A 24,954-nucleotide genomic window follows, 5' to 3' on the forward strand; every position below is an offset into this window, starting at 1 on the left:
GCCAACTGGTACCCTTGCATATGCAAAAGGGCGAGTGGTCACTTACAATGAAAATGTAAAGAAAGCGAGTTAACTAAGCTAATACAATACATGATATGAAAGCATGCTAGAAGGGGTTGGATCGGGCATACGGCCATGGGCAACAGGCCCTGGACAAGCATGACCGTGACACTAGGCAACCTCAAATTCTAAAGTGATGTAAACTACTTTTACGCCCTTTCCATAGCTCATAAGGTGTTTCTGAAGCACTTTTAGAGGGAACGTTGTTCAAAATATGGACAGCAGATTCAAGTGCATATCCCCAAAAGGAATTAGGCAATTGAGCATAGCTCATCATAGAGCGAACCATATCTAATAAGGTTCTGTTTCTTCTTTCTGATACACCGTTCTGCTGAGGTGTACTAGGTGCAGAGAGTTGTGACTGGATCCTTTTTTCTATCAAATAGTCTTAGAATCGTATGTCCATATACTCTCTACCTCGATCTGATCGAAGTGTCTTTATTGTTTTACCTAATTCACTCTCAACTTCAGCCTTATATTCTTTGAAATTTTCAAGAGAATCAGACTTGTGATGAAGCAGTTAAACATGACCATACCTTGAATAATCATCAATAAAACTGATGAAATATTCATACCCACCTCGAGCCTTGACATTCATTGGTCCACAAAGGTCCGAATGTACGAGCTCTAAGGGTACTTCGGCTCTGAGACCTTTTCCAGTAAAAAATCTCTTGGTCATCTTTCCTTCAAGATAGGATTCACATGGAGGTAAAGAGTTATCTTCTAACTGACTTAAAAGTCCACCCTTGACCAATCTCCCAATCCTATTGAGATTTATGTGACCAAGTCTTAGGTGCCATAGATAGGCGTTGGAAGAAGCCCTTTGTTTTTTATTCTGAGTTTCTAATGTTCTAAACATTTCATTATTTAAAACAAAATTTGCTCTAGTTGGTCTTAACTTATATAAGTTGTTTTCAAGTATAGCAGAACAAATTTGAATACCTTTACAAAAAAATGACTGCTTCATTTATATTAAAAGATATTGTATATAATTGTTTTATAATACAAGCGATAGATATCAAATTCCTCTTCATAAAAGGTGCATACAAAAAAAATTTAAATACTAGATATCTATCTTCAAAAAACAACTTCAGATCTTCTACTGCTTCAGCTGAGACAACCTCTCCTATTCCAACTCTGAGGGTTATCTCACCTTCTTCAAGCTTTTTCCAATAACTAGTTTCCTGAAACGAGAAATAAATATGATTAGTGGCTCCTGAATCTAGTATCCAGGTTGAAGTATCATATACAACTAAACATGTTTCAACGACCAGTAAATCATATTTACCTTGTGCCATTTTCTCAGCTTTCTTCTCTGCAAGATACTTCGGAAAATTTCTCTTCCAATGCTTGTTTTGGTTACAGTGGAAACATTTTCCTTTATCTGTATCCTTCTTTCCCTTTTTTATCTTGGGAGCTTGCCCTTTTCCGTTCTTTTTCATTTGAGCTTTAAAGGGTCCAACTTTATTTTTAGAGGACGATCCTCTTATAAATTTTTTCTTAGTGGTAGCAACATTTACTTCCACTTCCTTCCCCTTACTTAAAGTAAGGTTTTGGAATTGCTAGAGCTCGTTAAGAAGGGTAGTGAGGTTAAATTCTATCTTATTTAAAGACGCATTTGTCTCAAAAGGTATAAAATTCTTCGGAAGAGATTGTAAGATAAAGCTAACCTGGTTAGCCTCATCAATGGGTCCGCCATTTACTTTGGCGATATTGAAGTACATCATCATGTCCAGGACATGTTCTCTAACAGAGGTCCCCTCCTTCATCCGCTTTGTGTAAATGTGCTTAATTGCCTCATGTCTAAGGGACCATGATGGTTGCCCAAACATTTCTCTTAATGAATCTATTATCTCTTTAGCCGTAGCTAAGGATTCATGTTTCTTTGCCAAAACATCAGACATGCTGGCAAGAATGTAAACACGGGCCTTTTCATTAGCTTTGACCCATCGATCGTATGCTTCCCGAACAGTTCAATTAGCATTTGAGGCTAGGGCTTGAGAACATTCCTTAGTTAAGACAAATCTTAAATTTTCAACTACCAGTATTGTGTTTAGATTTGATTTCCATGCCGAATAATTATCGTCATTTAGTTTCTCGGAAGCTAAGAGTTGAATTATCGAGCTATTCATGCTGAAAAGATAAAGATATCCTTTTTAGTAAAAAAAACATTAATCTTTTAAATCCAATCAAGTTTAGCAAAAAAAAACTAATAATGTACCCTTCATTTTTATATTTTGCAACGATATTTCAAAAGTTTAGAGTAACCTCCACCGAATGGCAGTCAATTATTCCTTTTTTGAACCAAGACAATCTTGACTAAATGCTAGCCTCAGAATAACTCTTTATTCTTATAGCACTTTAGTCATCGTTACTTTGGTCGAGAATATACTAACATCTTATTAATTCTTGTATAACCTTCCATTTTTGTATTTCAGAAACCAAAATCAACATGCTTCCGAAAGTGGAAAGTCAATATGAAAACTGATCTAAGAGAGCCTATCCAGATTTGAAGTTCGCGGTGTTCTGAATCCTATAATACAACCCTCCAAAGGGAAAGGTCGCTCCACGACAGACATGTAGGTGCATTATAGGAATCTCATGGGTGCGACCTAATGGAAGAGACCGTGGGATATGTTTTTACATACCCCTCACCTACTTACTATGAACTACTTCCTCTATTCACCTTGATATTGATCCATGCAAACACTCTTCGAAGGGAGTCTGCTCTTAAGCACGGCCCACAAGCCCTACATAAACCTCACGATGTGAACTCTTAGGGACGCTAGAGTTAAAAGTACGCTACTTCTCTCTAGCTAAAGTGTTCTATAATGGTTTAGGATATAAAAAAATACTTAGAGATATATTTCGGCTAAATTAAGCATATCCTAAGTCTAGGTGATAGATCCACATATAACTCTTATACTGGATTTTAACCTATGATGTCTAGGTGATAAACAAATTTTATTACATCACATCTCTGACGCATGCTCATTAAAACTAGGGTTATTTGACTTAGATGCCAGTTTGATCTCCAGGTAGGAGATGTTTCGTAAACCGTCATCTTAAGAACCCCCAACCTTAGACAAGATCTCCCCGGGTAAGTAAATAACTCTTTGTTTAACAAGTAATCAACCTATTCTAACTCTTTAGAAAACCTGATTGAAATTGCACCAATTTAATCCTAGGTAAGCATGCAACTTTTGCCTTTGTTATAGATTTTAAAGTCTAGGTTATTTTATAATAATTATAAAATAAAATTATAACCATTATAGAATCATACATCTATAACATACATCCATACTTAATGATCATGCTTTAATATAACACTTTATATTAAAAAAAACTTAACATGCATACTATATACATTATAACAATTATAACATATATTAAATGTATGTACATGTTTACGTATGGTGGGATTTTAAATCTATATGGCGTACTATATGCACAACAAGATTCAAAAAGATAATTGAAAATCAAAGATGACTGACATTTGGTTGTGCATGAGAAATACTAACAGAATTTTATAAACAAAAATTATATTTGAATTTAATTTATGGAATTAAACATAACAATCTTACATAATCTAAATAGATTAATTAATTAAAAATTAATATCATTTAATGTAATAATAAATATTAATTAATTAGGAATCAAATAGTAATTGAAAATATAAATATTCGAAAAGAAAAATGAGTAATTTATAATTATAGTTAACCAATTAATGTATTTAATGAACATTTTTATAATTAATTAAGTTTATTATTAGATTGTTTTCAAATATAGGAAAATGAACCAAAATATTTACAAATATAATTTCACAGTTAACTACAATAGATCACATTAGACCACGATTTACTACTATATGTATCTATGTGTGTCATGATAAACACAAATAGTAGTCTATCACAGCCTATCGTAGTTTGTTAGAGATAGACTTTGATATTTTGCTATTATTTGTAAATATTTTTTTAACTATTTTGTCATTTAAAATAATTTTTCTTTAAAATTAGTAATTATAGATTTAATTTAATATTAATTAAATAATATAAGTGAACATTTTTAATAAACAACATATTCTTTAAAAAGTAAAAAAAAAAAATAGAGGAAAATATGATACGTTAATAAAGAATACTTAATAAAAGTTTAATAATTATGATAAATTAATAATGAAAGAAAGTATTAAAAATGAATCATAATAAATAATTAACTAATTAATAAGTAATAAGTAATTAGTTATGATGGTTGGAAAAAGAACTTTCATACGAGCTTAATTAACTAATCTTAACTATCTGATTAAATATATTTTAGATATTGTTTAGTAATTAATAAATACATTCAGTAAAATAAACAATTGCATTATTTAATGAGTTCTTATTTATAAAGTTGAATCATATATATATTTTTTGTAATGAAATATAATTGAGTTATTATAGTTAAATAATTAATAGAATTTATTTTGGTAAACTAATATAAATTCATTTTAATTAATTAACTATATTCAAAATAAAAAGTAAATGAATGAGGGAAAAAAGTGAAAACTCACCCTTTTTTAAGGGCATGAAATACTCCTCGTCATGAGAAAAAAAGGATGCATGGGAATATTGTATTCCTATGTCTAACCTAAAAATTTTATACCAAAAATGGGTATTAGAAATCCTTATTAATTTCCATCCTCAACTCCTAGGTACCAAATGTCCCCTTAGTCACTAAGTGTTGAATTTAATTTTAATTTAGTCCCTACGTTTCAAAATGTTACAGTTTTACCCTTGAAGTTTGAGTTTTGTTTCAATTTCGTTCCTAGGTTTGAAGATTCACACTTTTAACATCGATTTTTTTTACTAAATACTTACATTTAGTCTTTAGTGTTAATGTCTGTTGAGGGTCGCCCTAGCCAAGGCCTAAAGCCCACAAGTAAGCCCAAGTCCAAAAGAAACTGGGAGGCAACATGGGAAAATGTGCATTCTAAAATGGAAAAGTTAGAGCCTCGGGTTCTGGGTTGATTAACTGAGATGGTGAATATATACCAATCGAGAAATAATCGAGTCGTGCTCGGTCTAGCGCCCTGTAGCCTTAACCTCTGCAACTACCTTGACATCACTAGAGTTAATGACATTATGAATACCCTCATTTAATGACCTTAAAGAGGAAAAGTAAATAATCTCCAATAGAGAGACCTTGTTGGGGTTGATGCCCTAAATCTCATGGGTCTTGTAGTTGTAATTGTATTGTATAAATAATTTATATATCTAATAAAATAAAGAGGTGTTTTATTTATCATTTTGTTGCTTTTATCCATAAAAACCAATAAACTAAGATCGAAGGTTATTTTATGAAACTTAAACATGTATGTAAAGACATACAGACAGGTTATGTTTAAGTGATAACCTAAATGATATGTAGTAGATGGACAAGGCTAGATACCTTATCATGGTGATACTATGAATACGGTCTGCTTTGTAATTGTTACAATTATTGTAAAGTGCTATAGATGATTTGATTCTAATCACTCATGGGTAGACATATGAGTAAGGGTGTTCTATGCAAAGAGTTTGTATAAGACCAGACCACAAAATGTATAGTTTCTATATATAACACCGTTGATAGATGAGATTTGTATTTCATCAAGATAACCATAGATGACTTGACCTGAATCCTAAGTGAGTTTTGAACTTCTGCCTATGAAGGCGGTGTTGGGATTGGTATCCTAAATCTCTTGTATTCTTGTAGCTTGTAAACATTGTATAAACAAGTTGTTATTAGTAAAATAATTGTTATTTTATAAGCATACACTCAATCCAATAAACTAAAGATCCTAGGTTATTTTATGTAATTTAAACAAGTATGTAGAGACATACAGGTGGATCTTGTTTAAATAATAACCTAAACGGTATGTAGTAGATGGATAAGGGTGGGTATCTTATCCTGAAGACACTATAGATACGGTCCGCTTTATAGGCGTGACAAGTGTTGTAAAGTACTATAAATGATATGATCCTGATCATTCGTGTGGAGACATGTGATCAGAGGTATCCTATACAAAAAGTTTGTATAAGATCGGACCACAAAATGATTAGTCTCATATATAACGTTGTTAATAATAGAGACTTATATTTCACTAGGATGACCATAGGTGACATGACTTGAATCCTGAATGAGTTGCGAACTTCTGTTCATAAAGGCAGTCCTTTAATTTGTATGAGTGAGAGTGGCCAGCTTGCCAACTCAATAAGCCTACCGTTTTGGGGATTTGTCTAATTAGGGAGTTGGGAACACAACTACAGAAGACGAAAATTTACTCCTTCTCCAATGTCAGTGTAAGTAGATAAATTACTCTCTTAAGGGCTGATTTCGAGGCTTGAACATAGTGGCCACACCCTTTCCTGGCTCGAGAAGGACTTGGTCATAGTTGGACTATGATTTATTGTTTATTAGAGGAATCAGTGGTATTTAAGAAGTTAGATGTAACTACAGGGGAAAACAGTAATTTTGGTCCAGTTGTACTTACGAGCAATTTGTGAAGGGTCATCGCACTGTTATTTGGTTATATCCAATGGACATAGAAATATATCTGTAGTGCGAAGAGTGAAACTGTCAATCTTTAGTGAAGTGCTCGATAGTTAACAGATGCTAGATAATGTAATTAAAGAGTTTAATTATTATTCACGTACCGTTGGAGCTTCAAACTACAAGTCCATAAGGTCCCTTCTGTAACTCAATATGGATTTAATTGAGAATTAATTTTGGATTAATTTGAAGTGTTAAAATTAATTGAAAAAATTAATTGTATATGATATAATTAATATAATGTATTTGATACATTATGATATAAGGTAATATGAGAGGAATTTAAATATGATTCAAATTATATGGATGAGATTCATGTAAATGAATTTAGTGTAAATGCGATTTATATTAAATATCATGTATGGTTGAGAGAAAATAAATCTATAGGTTATATTGTATCTGATACAATATATAACTATAGATTATGTGTTATATGGGATATAACATATAGTTTATATACATATATTAATTTATCTCAACTAAGTACGTGATGTGGGAAGAGGATGTGAGGTGTCTGATGCTCATTCATCTTCCTTCTTGAAACCCTAGAGAAAGGTTCTCTCTAAAGGAAATTACACAGAAAAAAAGTTCCTCTTCTAAAACTATAAGGCAGAGCCCACTCCTCCTACCTATTCTCAAGCCCTAGGAAAATACAAGAGGCTTCTCTTTTGGTGGTGTCTCTTTTGGAAGAAGAGATCGTGATCCGTTTGAAGGAGTTCATGAAGAATTTGTTCTTCGAAGCGTAAGTCTTTCTTCTCTCCTTTTCCCTTTTGAATAGCATGCTATATATTTAACTTTAATGCATAATTTCTTCTTTTTAATTTTGTAACTAATTTTGTGAAATACGAAATTGGGATTAATCCCTGCTTCCCACTACGAAAACCTTTGATGGTTTTCCATTCAAGCGATCATTTGATTTGTATGGGTGAGAATGGCCAGTTTTGTCGACTTAATGTGTCTACTATTTTGGGAATTCTTCTGATTAGGGAGTTGGGAGCACAGCTACACAAGAAGGAATTCACTCCTTCTCTATAGTTAAAGATTGTAGATAAATTGCTCCCTTGAGAGCTGATTCTGGGGCTTAAACAATGTAGTGTCACACCCTTTCTTAGACCAAGAGGATTTGGTCATAGGTGGACTATGACTTATTGTTAATTAGAGTGATCAGTAGTACTTAAGGAGTTAAATGTAACTATAGGGGCAAAATGATCATTTTGTCTCACATGTATTTACGAACAATTTGTGAAGGGTTAACGTACCATTAATTGGTATCCTAGGAAACACAGATACTTCTAAATGTGCAGAGAATTGGTATCAGATATGTATCAAATACGAATATGTTCAGATATGTGGCAGATACGTCTCTGATACATGATTTAAAGTATCTGGTTTTTTTTTTTTTTTTTTTCAGATACGCGTATTTGCTTCTAGATACGTGAAGGGATACGTTAGGTCTTTTTTTTTGGACTAGTTGCATAAATGAAGTTCAAACCCAAAATAATAGAATATATACTACAATGATAAAATAATTGCATATATAGAATAAAAAATGGTAAGACTAAAAAACCCACGTCTAGCCACCATTTTGCTCGTTTCTTCTCAATTTTCTCAAATTAAAAGCTATCACTAATAACAACTATCAGTGATAGCCATTGATAGTTGCTATCAACTGGTATCACATATAGTTGCTATCAATTGCTATCACTGATAGCTACTATCAGTGGTAGCTTTCAATTTGAGAAATATTAATACAATCTTGAAATATCAGCTTTTAATTTGCTATCAGTTATCAGTGGCTATCATTGATACATTTTCATCAGTTGAATCAACTTTGAAATATTAATAGTTAAGGCTATCAATGACTATCAATGATAGACTTTTATAAGTAGTTATCAACATTGAAAGAAAACTAATGACTTTGAAAGATTGAGTTGTAACAATGATGAAAAAATATTAGTGGCTATCACTGACAGACTTTCATAAATGACTATCAACTCTAAAATATTAACAAAGTAGCTATCATTAATAATCTTCTATCATGACTATCACTGATAGTAGCTATCAGTCGCTCTCATTGTAGACTTTCATCAATTAGAATCAACTTTGAAATATTAACACTTAAGATTAGCAATGATAGACTTCATAACTAGTTATGAACTTTCAAAGAAACTTGATATATAGATTTCACCTAACTTCTATCATCCATATCACTAATATCACTCTAACGTGATTATCAATGATGACTTATTTCACTTATAACATCACTGAATAAGATGCTATCAATGATCTCACTGATATCATGCTATCAATGATCTCACTGATATCATGCTTCAATGGTCTCATTGATATCATGCTATTGATGATAGCTCTCTATCACTGATAACATGCTATCAGTGGTAGCTTCTATCATCGATAACGTGCTATTAGTGGTAGTTTCTATCGTCGATAATGTGCTACCAATGGTAGTTTCTATCATCGATAATGTGCTATCGGTGTTAACTTCTATCAATGATAGCTACTGACCACCTTGTTATCCCTTTCCTTGTCCTTTCCAAACATTCATACAGTTCTTTTTATTTTTTATACCTCTGAAGGGAACTTCCATAAAAATAGTGAACAGCCAAACCAAACCCTTCTTGTTCATTTGATTTTACAAACAAATATTAAGGTATACAAATACACAAATATTTCAATTTGTACCCTTCATTTTGGGTCACCTATACCAATTTTTTCAAGTTTATTTTTGATAGACATCATACTCTTAGAGTCTTGTAAAAAAGAAAAAAAAACTATCAGCCTGTCTGATATCGTTTGTATTTCTCATTTTTTGATAAATAAACTTGTTTAATAACTATTCTTATATATTATTTCAAACTTTTAAGAAATGTCCTAGAAACAGTGCAAATCTGTGGACCAAAAGAAATAGTTTCTCAAATCCATTTTTATTTGTTATTTATATTTAATGTTTCGTTATGATAATCAAACTTGATGATTGGCTTGTTGGTGTTAAGTCACTATTGAATTGGGTACCTTCAAGTCTTGGATGCGAAACTCAGAGGAAAGTGAAGAATCAAGACCGGAGAAAGGAAATAAAATTAAAAAAAAATTAGAAAAAAGAAAGAAGCAAAAATCAAAGAAAACAAAGAAAATAAAAAAAAAATTGAAGAAGAAGGTGTGCAACAAGATAAGATAAGAGGGCGAACCCACAGCCCATTTTATTCAAAAGTCCACTTAAATCTAACCAACCAAAATGAAATAGATTAAAAATATAAAAAAAATCAAATTTAAGCCCGGCCACTTAAATAAAATATAATAAAATTTCAGTCTTCTCTTTTTTCTCACTATCTAAATCATGATTTACATTACCTCTTCATCCTCAACTTCATTCTTCAATTTTCATCTTTTGCTTCATTCCTACTGTCTGTTCTAGTTGCTCAACCACCATTGGATATTGCTAGATTTTTTTTTTCAAGTTTTCAATCTCTCTTTTAGTCTACTTTAATCTAACTTAAGATAAGTATGACAACACTTAATTGGACATTATTATATATATATATATAATGTTTCTTCCACGTATCTGTATCTTAGGTTTTTTTAGAAATTGACGTATCATCGTATCATATCATATTTGTATCCTATATCCGTATACGTGTCTGTATTTCTTAGTTGATGGTATTCCCTAATGGTGATGACAACAAAGGATGTATCATGCTAGATAAGTCGTGTGGTACCATGTATGCATTTCATTAAGTTATCGTGGACCGTAGGACACAATTTACCTAAATTATAATTTAGGTATGTTAGATAGCTCCTCTATTTTTTCAATACTTTCACATCTACCCTCTGTTTATTTTTATTTATTTAAATTACATTATTAAAAAAAACACGTGAAACATGAAGAAATTTACATTCCAACAGAACATAAGCCAGGTGAATATGATGTTGTACATTTCAACTCGCAATTATTACTTTCATAAAGTTTAACAGAGGGAGAGAGTGGATAAATATGCCAAGCCTTTTTATGCCAAAAAAAGGAACAAAGAGAGCAGCATCAAATTTATGAGACAAATCTATTTTCCCTCTGCCATTTGCCTTTTTTTCTTTTTTCCCTATAAACTGCAAACAAACACCAAAATATCCATTTTAGACCTTCCTCTCTCACTCTCACAGTCCCACCAATAATACTACAAAACAACATCAAAATATGGACCAATCTAACATTTTATCTTTTCTCTCCTTAAAATGACCCTTTTATTGACTCAGACAACATTTGTGGATGGATAATGTGTTATGATTTTTACATTTCTTTTATTTCCACTTCATTCTATGATTTTTTCCCAATTATTCCCTTTCAACTTTTTATTCCTTTATATCATAAATTTTCAATTTTGCCCTTTTAACTTATTACTTCTACAAAGTGATGAATTTTATTTGTATGTTACTTGATATTTCTCTTTTTTCAGATAATAGGTCATGTCTTGAACATTCTAGAAAACATTGTACATTGTTAAGACTTTCAAAGTATCTACTTTTCAACTTTGGATTATTTTTAGTTCTAATTACACTATTTTAAATGACCTTTAAACTAGATTTAATGATGTGTTAAATGGTAAAATAAGTCAATAACACCAAAACATTTTAATTACTTTTGCCAATGTTGGATTATGCTTTAATTGCCAATACCAACTAATAGAAATCAAAAAAAAAAAAAATCTATGACCAATAAAACAAAAAATAAATTGGGTTAGAAATATAAAGAGAGAGAGGAGGAGGAAAACAAAATAGGATAAAGGGTCTTGGTAATTAGTAGTGGTGTAAAATTTGGGGTTACTCTTGTACAAATGCATCATATTATCGTATATCCCTCTTTCTTACACACAAATTACAGAAATTACACTTATACCAAAAAAGAAAAGGAAAAATAGATAAAATTGATAAGATCCATAGTTTTCCACAACTTTCAAGGACTCAGAGACCCAAAAGGAGGGGGGGAAAAATTCTTATTAACTTCCTATAAAGTCATCAATGATGCTCAAAAGTTGGAGAACCTTTAAAAGGTTCCAACTAGCAGCCACTTAGCTTGACCTTGCAGCAGTCCCACAACACCACCACAACCGCCGCTTTTACCGGTGACCAGTGCCGGAACCACCACTTCCTCCCTTCCCGCCGCCAATTCCCATATGGTGAAATCCACCACCACCATAAACACCTCCCTGATGATGATGATGCCCCATCATCATCATCCCACCATACATTCCACCAGTAGTACCAGAGTTGACTCCTCCTCCTCCACCACCACCACCACCACCACCACCATTAGCTCCACTGCCGCCGGGCCCACCACCACCACCGTCTTTCTCCCCTTGTCTCCCCATAGTGCTCTTTTCCCCTTCCATTTCCCTGTATTTCTGCAGATAACTCTTGAGCGGTTCCACATACTCTTCGAATCCAAGCGTAGTCATGGCCCACAACAAATCGTCGCCGTTGATCGTCTTTCTCTTCTCTCTCTGGCACTTGTCTGATGCTTCTCCTGTTATGAAGCTTATGAACTCCGATACACACTCTTGTACAGTTTCTTTTGCATCTTTTGAGATCTTTGCGTTTGCTGGTAACGCCTTCTTCATTATCCTACTCACGTTCGCTATCGGTAAGAATCTGTCTTGCTCCTTTGCCGATAGCTCGCTGTTTGCGTTGCTGTTGTGACCTCCTGATTCGTTATCTGAATCCGCCATTTTCAATACTCCTCCTCTCCTCTCTCTTTCACAGTAATTTCACAATCTCAACCACTTCCTCCTCCTAAGGCTTTCAAAAGCTTATCAGAAACTCCTCAGAATTAAAAAGAAGAAGAAGAAGAAGAAAAAGAAAAAAACTCGGTCATGAATTGAAAAAAGAATCAGATGATAGACAGACACGAGATACAATTTTCCTAAATTAACCAACACCTTACAGCAATCCATCCCATGATATGAAGAGCCAACCCGAAGTTTAGACGATCTCGAAACAATCAAGAACTACCCAATCGAATATCAGAAACATCTCTTAAAACTTATGCAGGGAACGGTAAAAACAGGGGAGAAAATGAAAGCCGCCTTCAGTAAGTGAAGTCAGATTCAACGTACATAGAGAAATCTCACCAACCCATAGAATCATACATGAGATTTCATCAAGTTTCTTGGTCATTCATAAGTCCAATGAATGAAAAACCCAAATTAAGTGATTGAAAAAACTGATTGAGTGAAAAGCCCATATTTCCCCAATGGAAGAAACTTCAAAACCAACCAAATAGGAAGAAACCCCACCAATTCCTCAGCAAAATTAGCAAACTAACAGAACTATACAGAAAGGGCTAAAAGCTAGTAAGCAACTCATTCAACAACAAAGAAAGTGGGGGGTGTGGACACAAAGGGCAAAAGCAATCAACCATAATACCAAATACAGAAACAGAACACAACCGGATTCATTTCACTCCTTTGAAAAACAAGCAAAAAGGCCAAAGAGAAACCACACCCAACATAAAACCCTCAATTTTTTCAAGGCCCATTTGACAGGAAGACGAATAAGACATGAATAAGGAAATAAATCAAAAAAAGAAGTGAAACCCAGAAACGAACAAGTCGTGAAATCAAAATCTGGGGGAAGTTAGGAGGGATTAACGATGAAAGAAATGAAAGGTGTGAGAGGATTTTGTTCTTACCGCCATGAGTGAGGTTTGAGAAGAAGAAGATGATGTTGTTGATGAAGATAAAGCCGGTTGTATGATTGATCGAGAGAGAAGGAAGAAGGGGAAATTGCCAAAAATAGGATAAAATATTGGGGGTTAAGGAGTTTTGGGATAGTTTTTGAAAATAAAAGAGTTTTAGCACAAATGGTCAGGTGAAATATCCAAATTGCCCTTAATTGAAAAAAAAATAGAAAAATCCTAGAAGCCTCCTCTTCCATTTCCCAATTCCCATCGCACCCATCTTCTCTCGCGCCACAAGTGGACTTTGACGGACGGACGATAGTTTCTTCGGAACGGCGGCGAGCCGACTTCGGATGGCGGTGGGGAGGTGAAGCGACTTCGGCAGTGGTGGCGGGTTGAGCGCGAGGTTTTTCTGACAGCGCGTGACGAGATTTGGACAGTGCGACAAGGCAACTTCGAACGACAGGGGAAGCAACTTCCAGCGGCGAGCGACTTTGGCCTGTGAGGTGACACTGAAGGGTGCGGGGACTTCCGTTTTCTTTTACTTAACTTGCTCTATTTGTTTACTTTCCCCAGTTCTCAAATTCCAGTTTGGTTTATGTTTGAATTGTAGTGTTTCACCTAGCTTCATGTCACTTGGCATGATAGATCATGTTTATCAGAAGAGTGCAGAGAAGAAGAGTTGGTCATTGCTATCTTCGTTGGTGTTTTCTTTTGTTGCTACAATGATTGGATAGAACTGATCTTGCTTCCTTGTTTTAGAAAAAAAAACTCCGATTACTTTGAATTTTTTTAATTACTTAATCTCGTTGGATAATTATTTTTTTATTTTTAAAAATTAAGTCCGTTTCTTCTCTATTTCTTAAATTTATACATTTCTTACATAAATTGATTAAATTCTTAGTCAAATTCTAAAAATAAAGACAAGTTTTTAAAAGTTACTTTTTGTTAATTTTCAAATTTTTACTTGATTTTTTAAATCATTGGTAAAACATAGATAATTAATGAACAATTGAGAAAAAGAAGTTGTATCTATAGGCTTAATTTTCAACCACAAAAATCAAATACCAAATGATTTCTAAATGGGGCCTTAGTTGATCATGTTTCTTTGGTAGGTAGGGTAGTTAGGCTTCCAAGCCCCTTTTAACACTTATCCTTCAAATGTTAACGAGTACTCAACTGTCTAACCTAAAATCAATTTTATACTTGTTTTAGATGGTTTAAGTTTGTTTTACGTATGTTTAAGCTTGTTTTTTAGGTACTGTTTATTTTTTATCTCAAATTTGAAATGGCTAATCCAATAAAATAGCATATAGTGGTATTTGTTGAATTGGTGTATAGATTTTAAATATACGGGTTTAGTAGGAACATCTATGCGTTGGTGATTTTTTTTTATGGCAATACAAATGGTCCTTCATCAATTACACCCAAGATCAAAGCAAAATGGCAATGGGCCATTGCTACTGTATTCTTGTATGAGTCAAGTGTGCAACAACAAACAATGTGACAAGAATTAATTGTGTTTCACACATCTCTACTAATAATGAAAGTAACTAAAATGTTCAACAATATATTTTGTATTAATCTTCTACAATTGACTTCTTAATGTACGCAATTTGATTATACCTGCCACATTTAAGTAATTGAGAGCTTATAACTAGTGGAGAAATTTTCACTACGCTAAAAATCAAATTGAATATGTTACTATTGTTGCATTTTGACAAAATATTAAAACTACAGTTGTCTCACATCCAAAAGGTTCAAGAAAGTGATGAATTTCAAACACTATAAAAATGAGTCTATGCCCTTGGTTTCTAATCAGATTTTTATGTAATAATTGATTTCTTGCTTGTGGGTCGTGGTACATAATTCTTGTATTCTCAATTTTATCCATCTGAATTACATTTGAACACATCATCTGTCCGAATGCTCAAACACAAATGGATATAACCATGATTACATCTTCTTAGGTTTTTCACTTCTTCGTTTGACAATCAAGGCATGACTTTGATACCAGTTTGCTAGGGACAACAACCCTTCAAGTATTTCCATAAATGGTATGATATTGTCAACTTTGACATAAGTTTTCATGGTCTTACTTTTTTGGTTTCCTCCAAAAGTCTCTATACCATTAGATATAGTTGCCATCTCTTATATATTCATGATCATCCACTTATATAGTCAATGTAGAACTTTGACTGCATTTCCAATCATTATTAGCTGCTCAAAAGTACAATATATAGTTACGACCCACGATAAAAGAAAACATAAATCTTAAACTTGGTAGTATACTTTTGAGTCCAACCAAAAATATTCGTCACACATTCGGAATAGGCAATCTGCATTTTGTTAGTTTATATACTTTATAGCGTCTGGTAATGTTGATGAAAGTGAGGACAACTATGGTTTGATTAATGGTTGCAATGAATGAATCCTCAAATTATGAATTTCTGAAGAGAAGTTGAAATATTTAGTTATTCAAGATAGCTTTGGAAACATCTTCAAAATGTATTTTAAACTATGTTTATTAAATGAGTTTAAATAAAAATAAAATTTTAATTCTTTTTTTCTCTCATCATTCCAAGCCGTTTTTAATCTCGAAAACAAATGTAAATGTAGTGGGTAAGTGGTGGATTTGGCGGTTGTTTTGAAAAGGGTGGAAAGATTGGTTAATTTGAACTACCTTTTGAAATAGGAGTTGTTGGGAATATTTATTAAAGCATTTGATAGTTTTACCACTATCAGAAGCATAAGAAATCAGTTGATTTATATTTCAACCATAGATGTAATGAAAAGAAAGACTAGCTACATTGAATAAATTTACTCATATTGAAACTATATTTGTATAAGAATTTCATGCCATGAATTAAGAGATTTATGATTGAATTTTGAAATTATGAACTCAAATTGTCTCACCTTGTATTAACTTTTAAAAAGTTGTACCCAATTAAAAAAAAAAAAATGGAAAAAAAGTTTTAAAAAAAGAAAAGAAAAAGAGGGGAAAACATTGATTTTCATGTCAACGAAAGGCCTTTCAATCCATGTGGTTAATTAAAATATACATTTTGTCCTTTTGTTCTTCTAACTAATTTAAGTATAATATTAAAAAATAATAATTTAAACATTATTTTAGCCACACGATAATTCAATTTCAATCATATCTCACATCATAGACCAAATTTATTGAAGTTATTAAACAACTAAAGACTTTCATTATTTTGTCATTATGATTAGCCTACACAATTCAATAATATGCTAAATATAAGAACAAAATAGCACGTCCTTAATAAATTGGATTTAATGATTATGACTAATATATTTGTCAATTTCTTATTTTGAAGCGAAGGATCACATATGCTTAAATATGATAAATGGTATAAATTTACACTTACATAGGTTAATATTTGCTTGAAAAGTACAAGGATCATATTTTGCAAATATATATAATCTCTCCTTAAACTTGATTATTGTTGGTTCAATTATCAATATTCCTGTAAAGAAATAGAAAATGAGAGAAAATAGGGAATGAAACTGCCTTGATCAATAAAAATGAAGAATATAATATATTAATAATGAAAGTGATCGTTCTAAATTCTAATTGAGGGCAGGGGGTATTACCAGCTGCTTCTCTCACCTATAACCAATTTTTGTTTCCTTTCTCCTGTATGCAGTTTTCACTTCCAAACTGCCTGGGACTGCCCTTGTTTTTCTGTCTTCCAAATATGCTTTTGCTCTAATAGAGAAAAAGGGATTCTATACCTATAATATGGTTGTTGAATGGATTGTGTAACAGAGTTTCTAATGAATGGATATTGAATATACAAGAAAGTTGATGTTTGAAGGGTAAATCAGATCATTTTCTCAAATTTGTCGAGCCTTTTAACCCTTTGCATACATTGAAGAACGAGCGCCGTAAAAACTCCTGCATTTCACAAAATGATTGAGGTAAAATTTGAACTTTAAACTAGAACTTTCGCCATCGAAAAAGAGCTCACCTGCTCCGACGAAAGATCCACTAGCAACAGCTTGGTTGCCTTGAGAGCTCAGGGTGATTCCGAGGTTCAAAAGGGTACCGACCATCACAGTGTACATCGTTGCCATCTGAAGTATTGTTGCTTTCCTTGCTGCTCTTTCAGACTAAGAATCCCATGACAATATGGTGAAGTTTAGGAGGGGAATATTGCAAAGTTTTTGGAAGTTAAATTTTTATATTTGCTGAAATCATAGTAATTCAACAATCTACGAATTTATGATGTGATTATTAAGTATGTACCTCTAGCACTCGGACTCGAAGCTTTAAGTCCCCTGACTCGAGCTGTTGTACAAATTCCTCTATTTTTTGGATTCTGTATGGCATGGAAATGGTGGATGTTCTAGCCTGAAAATGAATTACAACATTATTTGTAAGAAGTTGCACTCTATGAAGAGAGAGCACGAAAAAAAACTCGATGAAAGTACTGTACATCATTGGCTTGTTTTCTTATCTCCTGCACAAGTTGTGTACCACTCCGCTCCTTCTGTTTTAAGTCTAAAAGCTCCTGCACATTTCAGTTTTCACAGAAATAATTAAAAAGGCCTTCATGGATAACACAAAGAACTGTGAAAGGATCATTTGACAATATTTTAAACTAGAATTATACCAAAAGAAGACGTTACAAACCTGAGCATATGGTGCAGCAATCTTCACGAAGGAGAAATCGGGGTCAAGTGTGTAGCCAATACCTGAAACAACATTCGGGTCCTCAGTTGAGAGCAGAAACGATTCTAGTTGAAGTTGGTCAGTTTATATACTTTAAAACAAAGAATTCTTTTGACAATATGAAATAATGGTTTTAGTATTGTTTTATTCCTGGGAGATATGATGGCTCAATTGGCAAAGCATGAGAGAATGAGATCAACCTTCGAGGGTAGAAAATGCCCTCAAGACAAAGGTAAAGGTGGAGGGGAATCGAAAAGGTTGATCTTGAGCTATTGCAAATAAATCCTGTCAGACAGCCACACTTGAGTTTATTATAAAAGATGATGCAAAATGTGTCACCCAGCTTTTGGCAATCGCTAGATTGAATGTTTGCATACCTCACCAATTGCAGCCAGAGTCTGCTGCTGGTCTGGTGACTGACTCAACAAATTGTCCAAGAAAAATTGAATGGATCTCCTCACCTAAATAAAAAATTCGAACAATGATAGACCATAAACAATAATAGTACGTAGACTTATATTCAATCTGTACAGTTTATACCGAAGACAGGTCTCCCGTGGGCTGAAGTGCTTCAAGATCAATGAGCCTTTGCATAACCTGCATGATTGCACCTTTGTCGGTAAAAGATATATCATTTCAACAGATGCATCAACCAATTTGCATCATCCCGATGAATTTGATCACATGAAATGGGTATGCTTCACATCCCTTTTACTATAGTCTATAGCAATTTCAAAAAGGAAAAATCACGAGCGTTGAAAGTCTGAATGCTCTCTACTCTTTTCCTCATGTGGGGCAGGGTGGGGGGTGAGGGAATGGTTGGTTCACTATCATATTAAGATATTCTGAGGTACTGTAACAATCTTCCAGAAAAGTCATTCGATATTTAAGAAATGTAAACCTTTTTTGCATCTTTCTCATAAACAGCATAGAAAAGGTCAAGCAGCCGCTCTCTAGTGAAGGATTTGATTTCCCCCATCATACCGAAATCATAATATATGATTGCTTCATCCACATCAATAGCAAGATTTCCCGGATGAGGATCAGCATGGAAGAAACCAGTCTTCAGTATCTGAAAGATTGGAGAAATACATCTGCTGGTTAATATGGGATGATCATCAAATTAATTGTCTGTTTAAACTGGAAGCCATGCTTAACAAAAACCATTAAACGGAGTACACAATGTCTTTAATAGGTTAGCGTTCATTATGGTCATTGCCAGGAATAGCTAATGATGTGAATCACTTTATATTCAACTGACAGGCCAGACCTGAATTAAGTATGCTTCAATAGCATGTGATGAAATTCGAGAGCGACTAAAGCCACGTGAGTCCAGAACATTCAGCTGATTTATCTTAACCCCTGCACATAAGATAACAATTTTATTCTTAACACTGCAAAATGCTAGAATGTAGATTGTAATGTATTATATCAAAAGACGCATTGCTTGGGGTCAAACCTGGTACATACTCTAAAGTCAATACCTTCAAAGCAGTGTAGTCCCAAAAGACAAGCTACAAAAAGTAAAATAGAATAGAATAAAACAAATATTTATATAAAAGATGTTTTAGAAAGAAGAAAGATGAATATTTAGTAGATTACTAGAAATTTTAGTTCTTAACGTCTTCTAGTCATATAATTTGAATTTTATAGAGGGAGAGAGAATATCCATTAGAGAAGTATCAAAGAATAGGTTCTGTATGAAGAAACGTACAGGTACTCGGACCCACTTTATATTACGAAAATCCCTGCGGAATCTATCAGCATTTTTGCCTTCATTTATGTAGTCAATTTCTTGATACAAAATCCTGCAACCAAGAATCAAAACATGAGTTAAAGAAAATTACTAAAAGCATCATAGTCAACATCGTTTCATGAAGAAAAATGAACTAAAGTTCATGCCACAAAAAACTCATGATAAACCTTGAAATGGGGACATCCCCTTAGCAGGGTGAAAAACAAGGAAACATTTCAAGAACTCCAGCTAAATCGAAATAATACATCACATGAAATCATCTTAGATGACCGATTTTCCTCACCCAAAATTTTTAGTAGCCTTATTAAGCTATCTTTTTGCCCTTTAAGTAAATGAAGTGATAAGAGACTCAAAATTTTACTGTTAATCAGAGCAGGCATGAGAACTCTACAAGCTATAGCTCATAGAATCATAGTTTCACCAAACCATTGTATCCCTGTTTATTTTTCATCATATTGTGAGCCGTAATTTTTAGAGATGGCCATATTTTTTTCTTATAATTATTTTTGGACATTTGTACAAGACTTGACTATTTTCATGGGTCAACTACTTGACCCTACTACTATTGGTTGCCAAAAAAATCAAAGGACATAAAGTCTTACGTAAATGACTACCATAACTTGAACCTACACCACAAATGTGTAGCTAAGAAACAAAGCACCCTTTAAGAAACAAGATATTAAGGTTACTTTCTTCAAGTATCTGGGTGTATTCAAACAGATGTGTAGTCTCTAACACACAATAAGAACCTTTCATTTTATTACAATGAAAAATAGCTGCTGTTACTTACGTAGCACATTCTTCATATATACCAATCCAGTCTCTGGTAGGACCACCAAACGTTTCACTTTTTTGAAAATATTCTGCAATCAATTTCAAATTCCCTGTTGATGGAATACAAACAATAATAGAAGTCAACATGTGAGCTCAATGACATGTCTCAAACTTAACAAACAGGAACCTAATCAATATTTACTTCCCGAGGTCATATGACCTATTACACAATTATAAGATTCTATAATCATACATGTCAAAAATACACAATCATGCCTGTCCAATCAGCTGAAATATTATATACTAATGTTTTTCTATCCTCGAAAAACCACATAAAAGTTCAATAATCATTGCAAGCCCGTTTATTATCACTATTCATCTCCAGCAGGAAAAAGCAAAATCAATCCTTACGCAGATCAATGTCGAAAAGCTTCTTGAGACCAGGTCTTTGGACTTTGATGACCACCCTCTCTCCATTATGCAGTATAGCACGATGGACCTAAAGACAACATTACTCAAATCAATTCTGAACGTGTAGAAGTAGCTATAAATGCAACCAAAAAAAAAAAAAAAAAAAAACTAGACTTGACCTTAATCCATGTAACTATCACTTTATGAACATTGATTTCAAATTGAAAAGAAACAAGCACCTGACCAAGACTTGCAGCAGCAATAGGACGGTCTTCAAATTCTTTGAACAATGTATCAATGGGGACGCCCAGTTCACTCTCAATGAATGCTCTTGCTTTCTCAGGAGAGAATGCAGGGACTTTATCCTGATTATACAATATCAGAAACAGAAATCTTCAGATTTTTATTTAGCAGTGACATCACAACATCCCATAATTTTGCTATCTTAACATCCTCATGACAGTGAGGCTACACATACAGACGTTCAACAATTTAATCAAAATACGCAAGTTTCCATGAAAAGAGAAAATGCTGCAAAGAAAAAAAAATTGATACCTGTAACTTAGCAAGCTCATCCACATACTCACGAGGGAAAAGATCTGACCTAGTTGAGGAGAGCTGTCCAAGCTTAATAAAAGTAGGGCCAAGCTGCAGCACACGCTCCCGCAACCAACAGGCTGTCTTCATCCTTCTTTTTTTCTGGAGGGAAAGAGTGATGATTGAATTATAGCAAAATCAACATTCTAGTCTAGAAAACAAAAAACTAACAAGAACTGAGGTAATTAGGAGATAAATAACAACTTCAGGAAAATATTTAACCTGCTTATCTTCTGAGAAGCCTCCAGCATACGTCCATTTTGTATTTTCCAAGAAAACACGGATTCGTAAGGAAATGACAAAACTCCAGACATCAATACTCCTTTGCACAGAGTTATAATTTTCATTAGCCCAACTGAAACCTTCATCTGAGGGCAAAACCTTAAGATCCTCAATTGGTGGGAGCTTCTTTGAGTCTATAACATTTGTTCTCTTAGCCAATGGTGGAGATGGGCTGCGCTTAACTATACTTGACCCATTGATAACTTGCTTTTTACCATTTATGTTCTCAACTTTGTTGGCAGATACAGCTCTCTTTTTCACTACTTCACTTATGGGTACCATCTTAGCAGCTCTTCCATTGGTATTTAACCTAGGGGGCGAGGTATTCTGTTTCATTTCATTTTGAAGCCTGAAATGTTGAGAACTTGGAGGACTCCAAGTTGACTTCTCAATCTTCTTGAATGTATAAAGTGAAATTGATCTTGAAAAACAGAGATCGTAGGCTTGTTTCCTTTTTCCCTCATTTAACTTTGTTTCGTTGCAATAACAGCTGTGGGAAGCCAGTGTTGCCGCCATCTAAGATTAGTGCCTGAAAAGAGAAAAACGAACACAGTTGTAACTAACCATCTCTAGCTTGTTAAATGGGTTAAATTGGAACACATATATATAAACAAAAAACACACGAACTAGCGAATCTGTTCTTTGCGATTACAGATTTTGTGGCTACTCAGAGCATTCGAGCATAGTAGTCAGAATCAGAAATCAAAGAAACTGAAACTCCATCTACAGTCAGCAGACTAATCACCAATCCCCTATTCCATTAACGAACCGAAGGTTTGAATATCATGCAAACGATGCGAAAGTCTCCGGCCGATGGGAAAAAACAGAAGGTCAAATGATATAGTCGTCACTTCCCATGTTCAAATCCAAAAAACAAAAAGAAAACACGAGAGAAAAGAACGTAACGCCAGAATAAGAATCGCCGTTTACTACTTTTGTTCAACATGAATCGATGAAAAAAGAGGTAAAATAAAAGTCAAGAAAGCTTCAAAATGGTTCTTTTGATCAATCTTTCAAAAATTTCAATGATTCCATCAACTGAACTCAGCAGGCACTGCAATTTTCCGAGAAAATAAAGAGAACCCAAATGGAAGCTGCATGAATGTACCAAAAATTTCAGTTGAAATCAACAGCAGAAAGCAGAAATTGACTCAGCTTAGAACATCAAGGTATCTCAACTGGAATTGGGGGTTTGGGGAAATGTAGTAATGATGTTGGGAAATCTTAAGTGGGACGTTTCTCACAAACGCAAGAAGAAAAATAAGAAAGAAAGTGATAGAAACGTTTACTGGGTATGCCTGTTATTCCGAATTCTCGGCGTCCAAGCTACTGAAACCAGGCGGTAGCGTCAAAATATCAAATCAAATGGGTTAACGACAAAAACAGAAATGAAAATCTCCAAAGTTCGAACAACAACCTCTCAATTTCTTGGTGCGTGTTGGACTTGACCACTGGTGTGGCCTTTTGGGTTAATTTTGGCCCATGTTATTCATTTCTAATTCTACCATGTGGGTTTAAAACCTTCCATTCCCCTTTGATGTCTTTCTTGACCATACGGCAGAGAAACTTCAAGTATCAAGGGTCCCAAAAGAAGAAACAGTGGTGGCACTCACTGTGGTTGTTCAGCGGATTGAGCCATTCCTGACGAACACAGAATGCGTGGAGAAAATGTGTTTTTGATTGGGAAATTGGAGCATCGTGGACAGCTATGAATCCATAATTTCTTACCAGCCATCGTGTGGTGGGAATCTTTGGTGTAAAGGAAAGGAGATGTTATTAGAAATTTGAAGGTCGGTATACAAGTCTCTCCAATCCTACATATTCTTAAACAAAATGAATAATATTTATAAAAAGGGTAAATTATATATTTTTTTTAAAAAAACTCAACTCAATGTTTGGGAGGACAATTTGGTATGTCACTAATATTTTATAACATGTCCACTAACAAAGCATTCAACTCTCATCACCACCGATGTCCTCATTGCCACTCAACTCAATGTTTAGGAGGGCAATTTGATATGTCACCGATATTTTATAACATGTCCACTAACAAAGCACTCAATTCTCATCACCACCGACGTCCCCGTCACCACTCTGGCCACCATCTCTGATGGCTAACTCTGACAACTTCCTCTAACAGCCTACTTTGGCGACCACCATCCGTGCCAACTCCAACCATATTTGACCACCATTGTGGACGGCTAACTCTGGCCACCTCCGATGGTAGCTACCTCCACCAACTCCAACGATCATTAATTTTAAATTATTAGTTCATAGTATCTTATAGTCATTCTTTATAGTAATTTGACATTAATAAAAACAAGTTTAATATATAACAAACCAGACAAACTAGTATATAAAAACATAGAAATTTTGGGCCGATGACCTAAAATTGGGCTACAATGCCAAATAACCCCCTTTAAAAAAAAATAAATAAATTGACCCTCCGTTGATGTCATCACGATATGAGATTATAAGAATTTCCCCTCACGAAATTGGTCTCGCTCTTGCTATCTATCTTCCATCGTGATGTGATTGTTTGTCAGTGTATAGATGATTTGACAATTTTCACGAAATCATGTCTAAAACCTCAAATCATTAACACATTAAACATATAATGGTGAATTCTTTAAAATTTAAAGTTTTTCAGAACCAAACAGAGTTTTCATAACGAGCTTTTCTTATCAGAATGACTTTCTAAAATGTGATTTCATTGGTGTTTGTTGGAACGTAGTCTAAACAATGTATGAAAATAGCATAACAAAAGCGAAAACAATCACTACCAAGGGTTTTGGATTTTGCGAGAAAGAGTGAGAGAGAAAGACAACGAGAGAGCGCAAGAGTGAGAGGGAGCGACAACGAGAGCCACTGGAGCAAGAGCAAGAGAGAGCAACGACAAAAGAGATCCATGTGTATTAGACGATATTCATCTGCTTGTACAACTTAATGAAAAAAGTTCTCTTGCATTGAAAATGATAGAAAAGTGTCTACTAATTCAACATGGAGGTGATTGGTATGAGAACCAAAATTTGTATATTGGAGGCGAGCTAATAGGAATTATTGTGCCTATTACATTGAAGTATGAAGAACTTAAAGCTCACATTTATAGGGTTACAAATGTAA

The 24,954-nt window shown here is 33.9% G+C and overlaps 2 protein-coding genes across 3 annotated transcripts; both read right to left on the minus strand.

The window, feature by feature from the left end:
• Positions 1–11,412: 11,412 nt before the first annotated feature.
• On the minus strand, positions 11,413–13,480 carry LOC120088497 (nuclear transcription factor Y subunit B-3). 2 transcript variants are annotated; one of them, XM_039045844.1, is made up of 2 exons: positions 13,325–13,480; positions 11,413–12,426 (listed from the first exon to the last, which is right to left on the minus strand). In XM_039045844.1, the coding sequence occupies exon 2, from the start codon at positions 12,360–12,362 to the stop codon at positions 11,754–11,756; it is 609 nt and encodes a 202-aa protein (XP_038901772.1). In that variant the 5' UTR covers positions 12,363–12,426; positions 13,325–13,480; the 3' UTR covers positions 11,413–11,753. The 2 variants fall into 2 exon arrangements, with proteins under 2 accessions (XP_038901772.1, XP_038901773.1); XM_039045845.1 differs by having other exon boundaries at positions 11,413–12,453; positions 13,325–13,464.
• A 3,368-nt stretch (positions 13,481–16,848) lies between these two features.
• On the minus strand, positions 16,849–23,114 carry LOC120088851 (protein ACTIVITY OF BC1 COMPLEX KINASE 7, chloroplastic). Its single transcript, XM_039046296.1, has 18 exons — positions 22,940–23,114; positions 21,772–22,360; positions 21,508–21,651; positions 21,192–21,317; positions 20,953–21,040; positions 20,558–20,651; positions 19,726–19,819; positions 19,471–19,525; positions 19,282–19,373; positions 18,913–19,083; positions 18,552–18,608; positions 18,389–18,472; positions 18,212–18,296; positions 17,973–18,034; positions 17,776–17,850; positions 17,586–17,690; positions 17,308–17,449; positions 16,849–17,234 (listed from the first exon to the last, which is right to left on the minus strand). Exons 2-18 carry the CDS (start codon positions 22,345–22,347, stop codon positions 17,161–17,163), a joined length of 2,124 nt encoding a protein of 707 aa, XP_038902224.1. The 5' UTR covers positions 22,348–22,360; positions 22,940–23,114; the 3' UTR covers positions 16,849–17,160.
• Positions 23,115–24,954: the final 1,840 nt, after the last annotated feature.

Source organism: Benincasa hispida, chromosome 10, assembly GCF_009727055.1.
Source record: "Benincasa hispida cultivar B227 chromosome 10, ASM972705v1, whole genome shotgun sequence".
Classification (NCBI taxonomy): domain Eukaryota; kingdom Viridiplantae; phylum Streptophyta; class Magnoliopsida; order Cucurbitales; family Cucurbitaceae; genus Benincasa; species Benincasa hispida.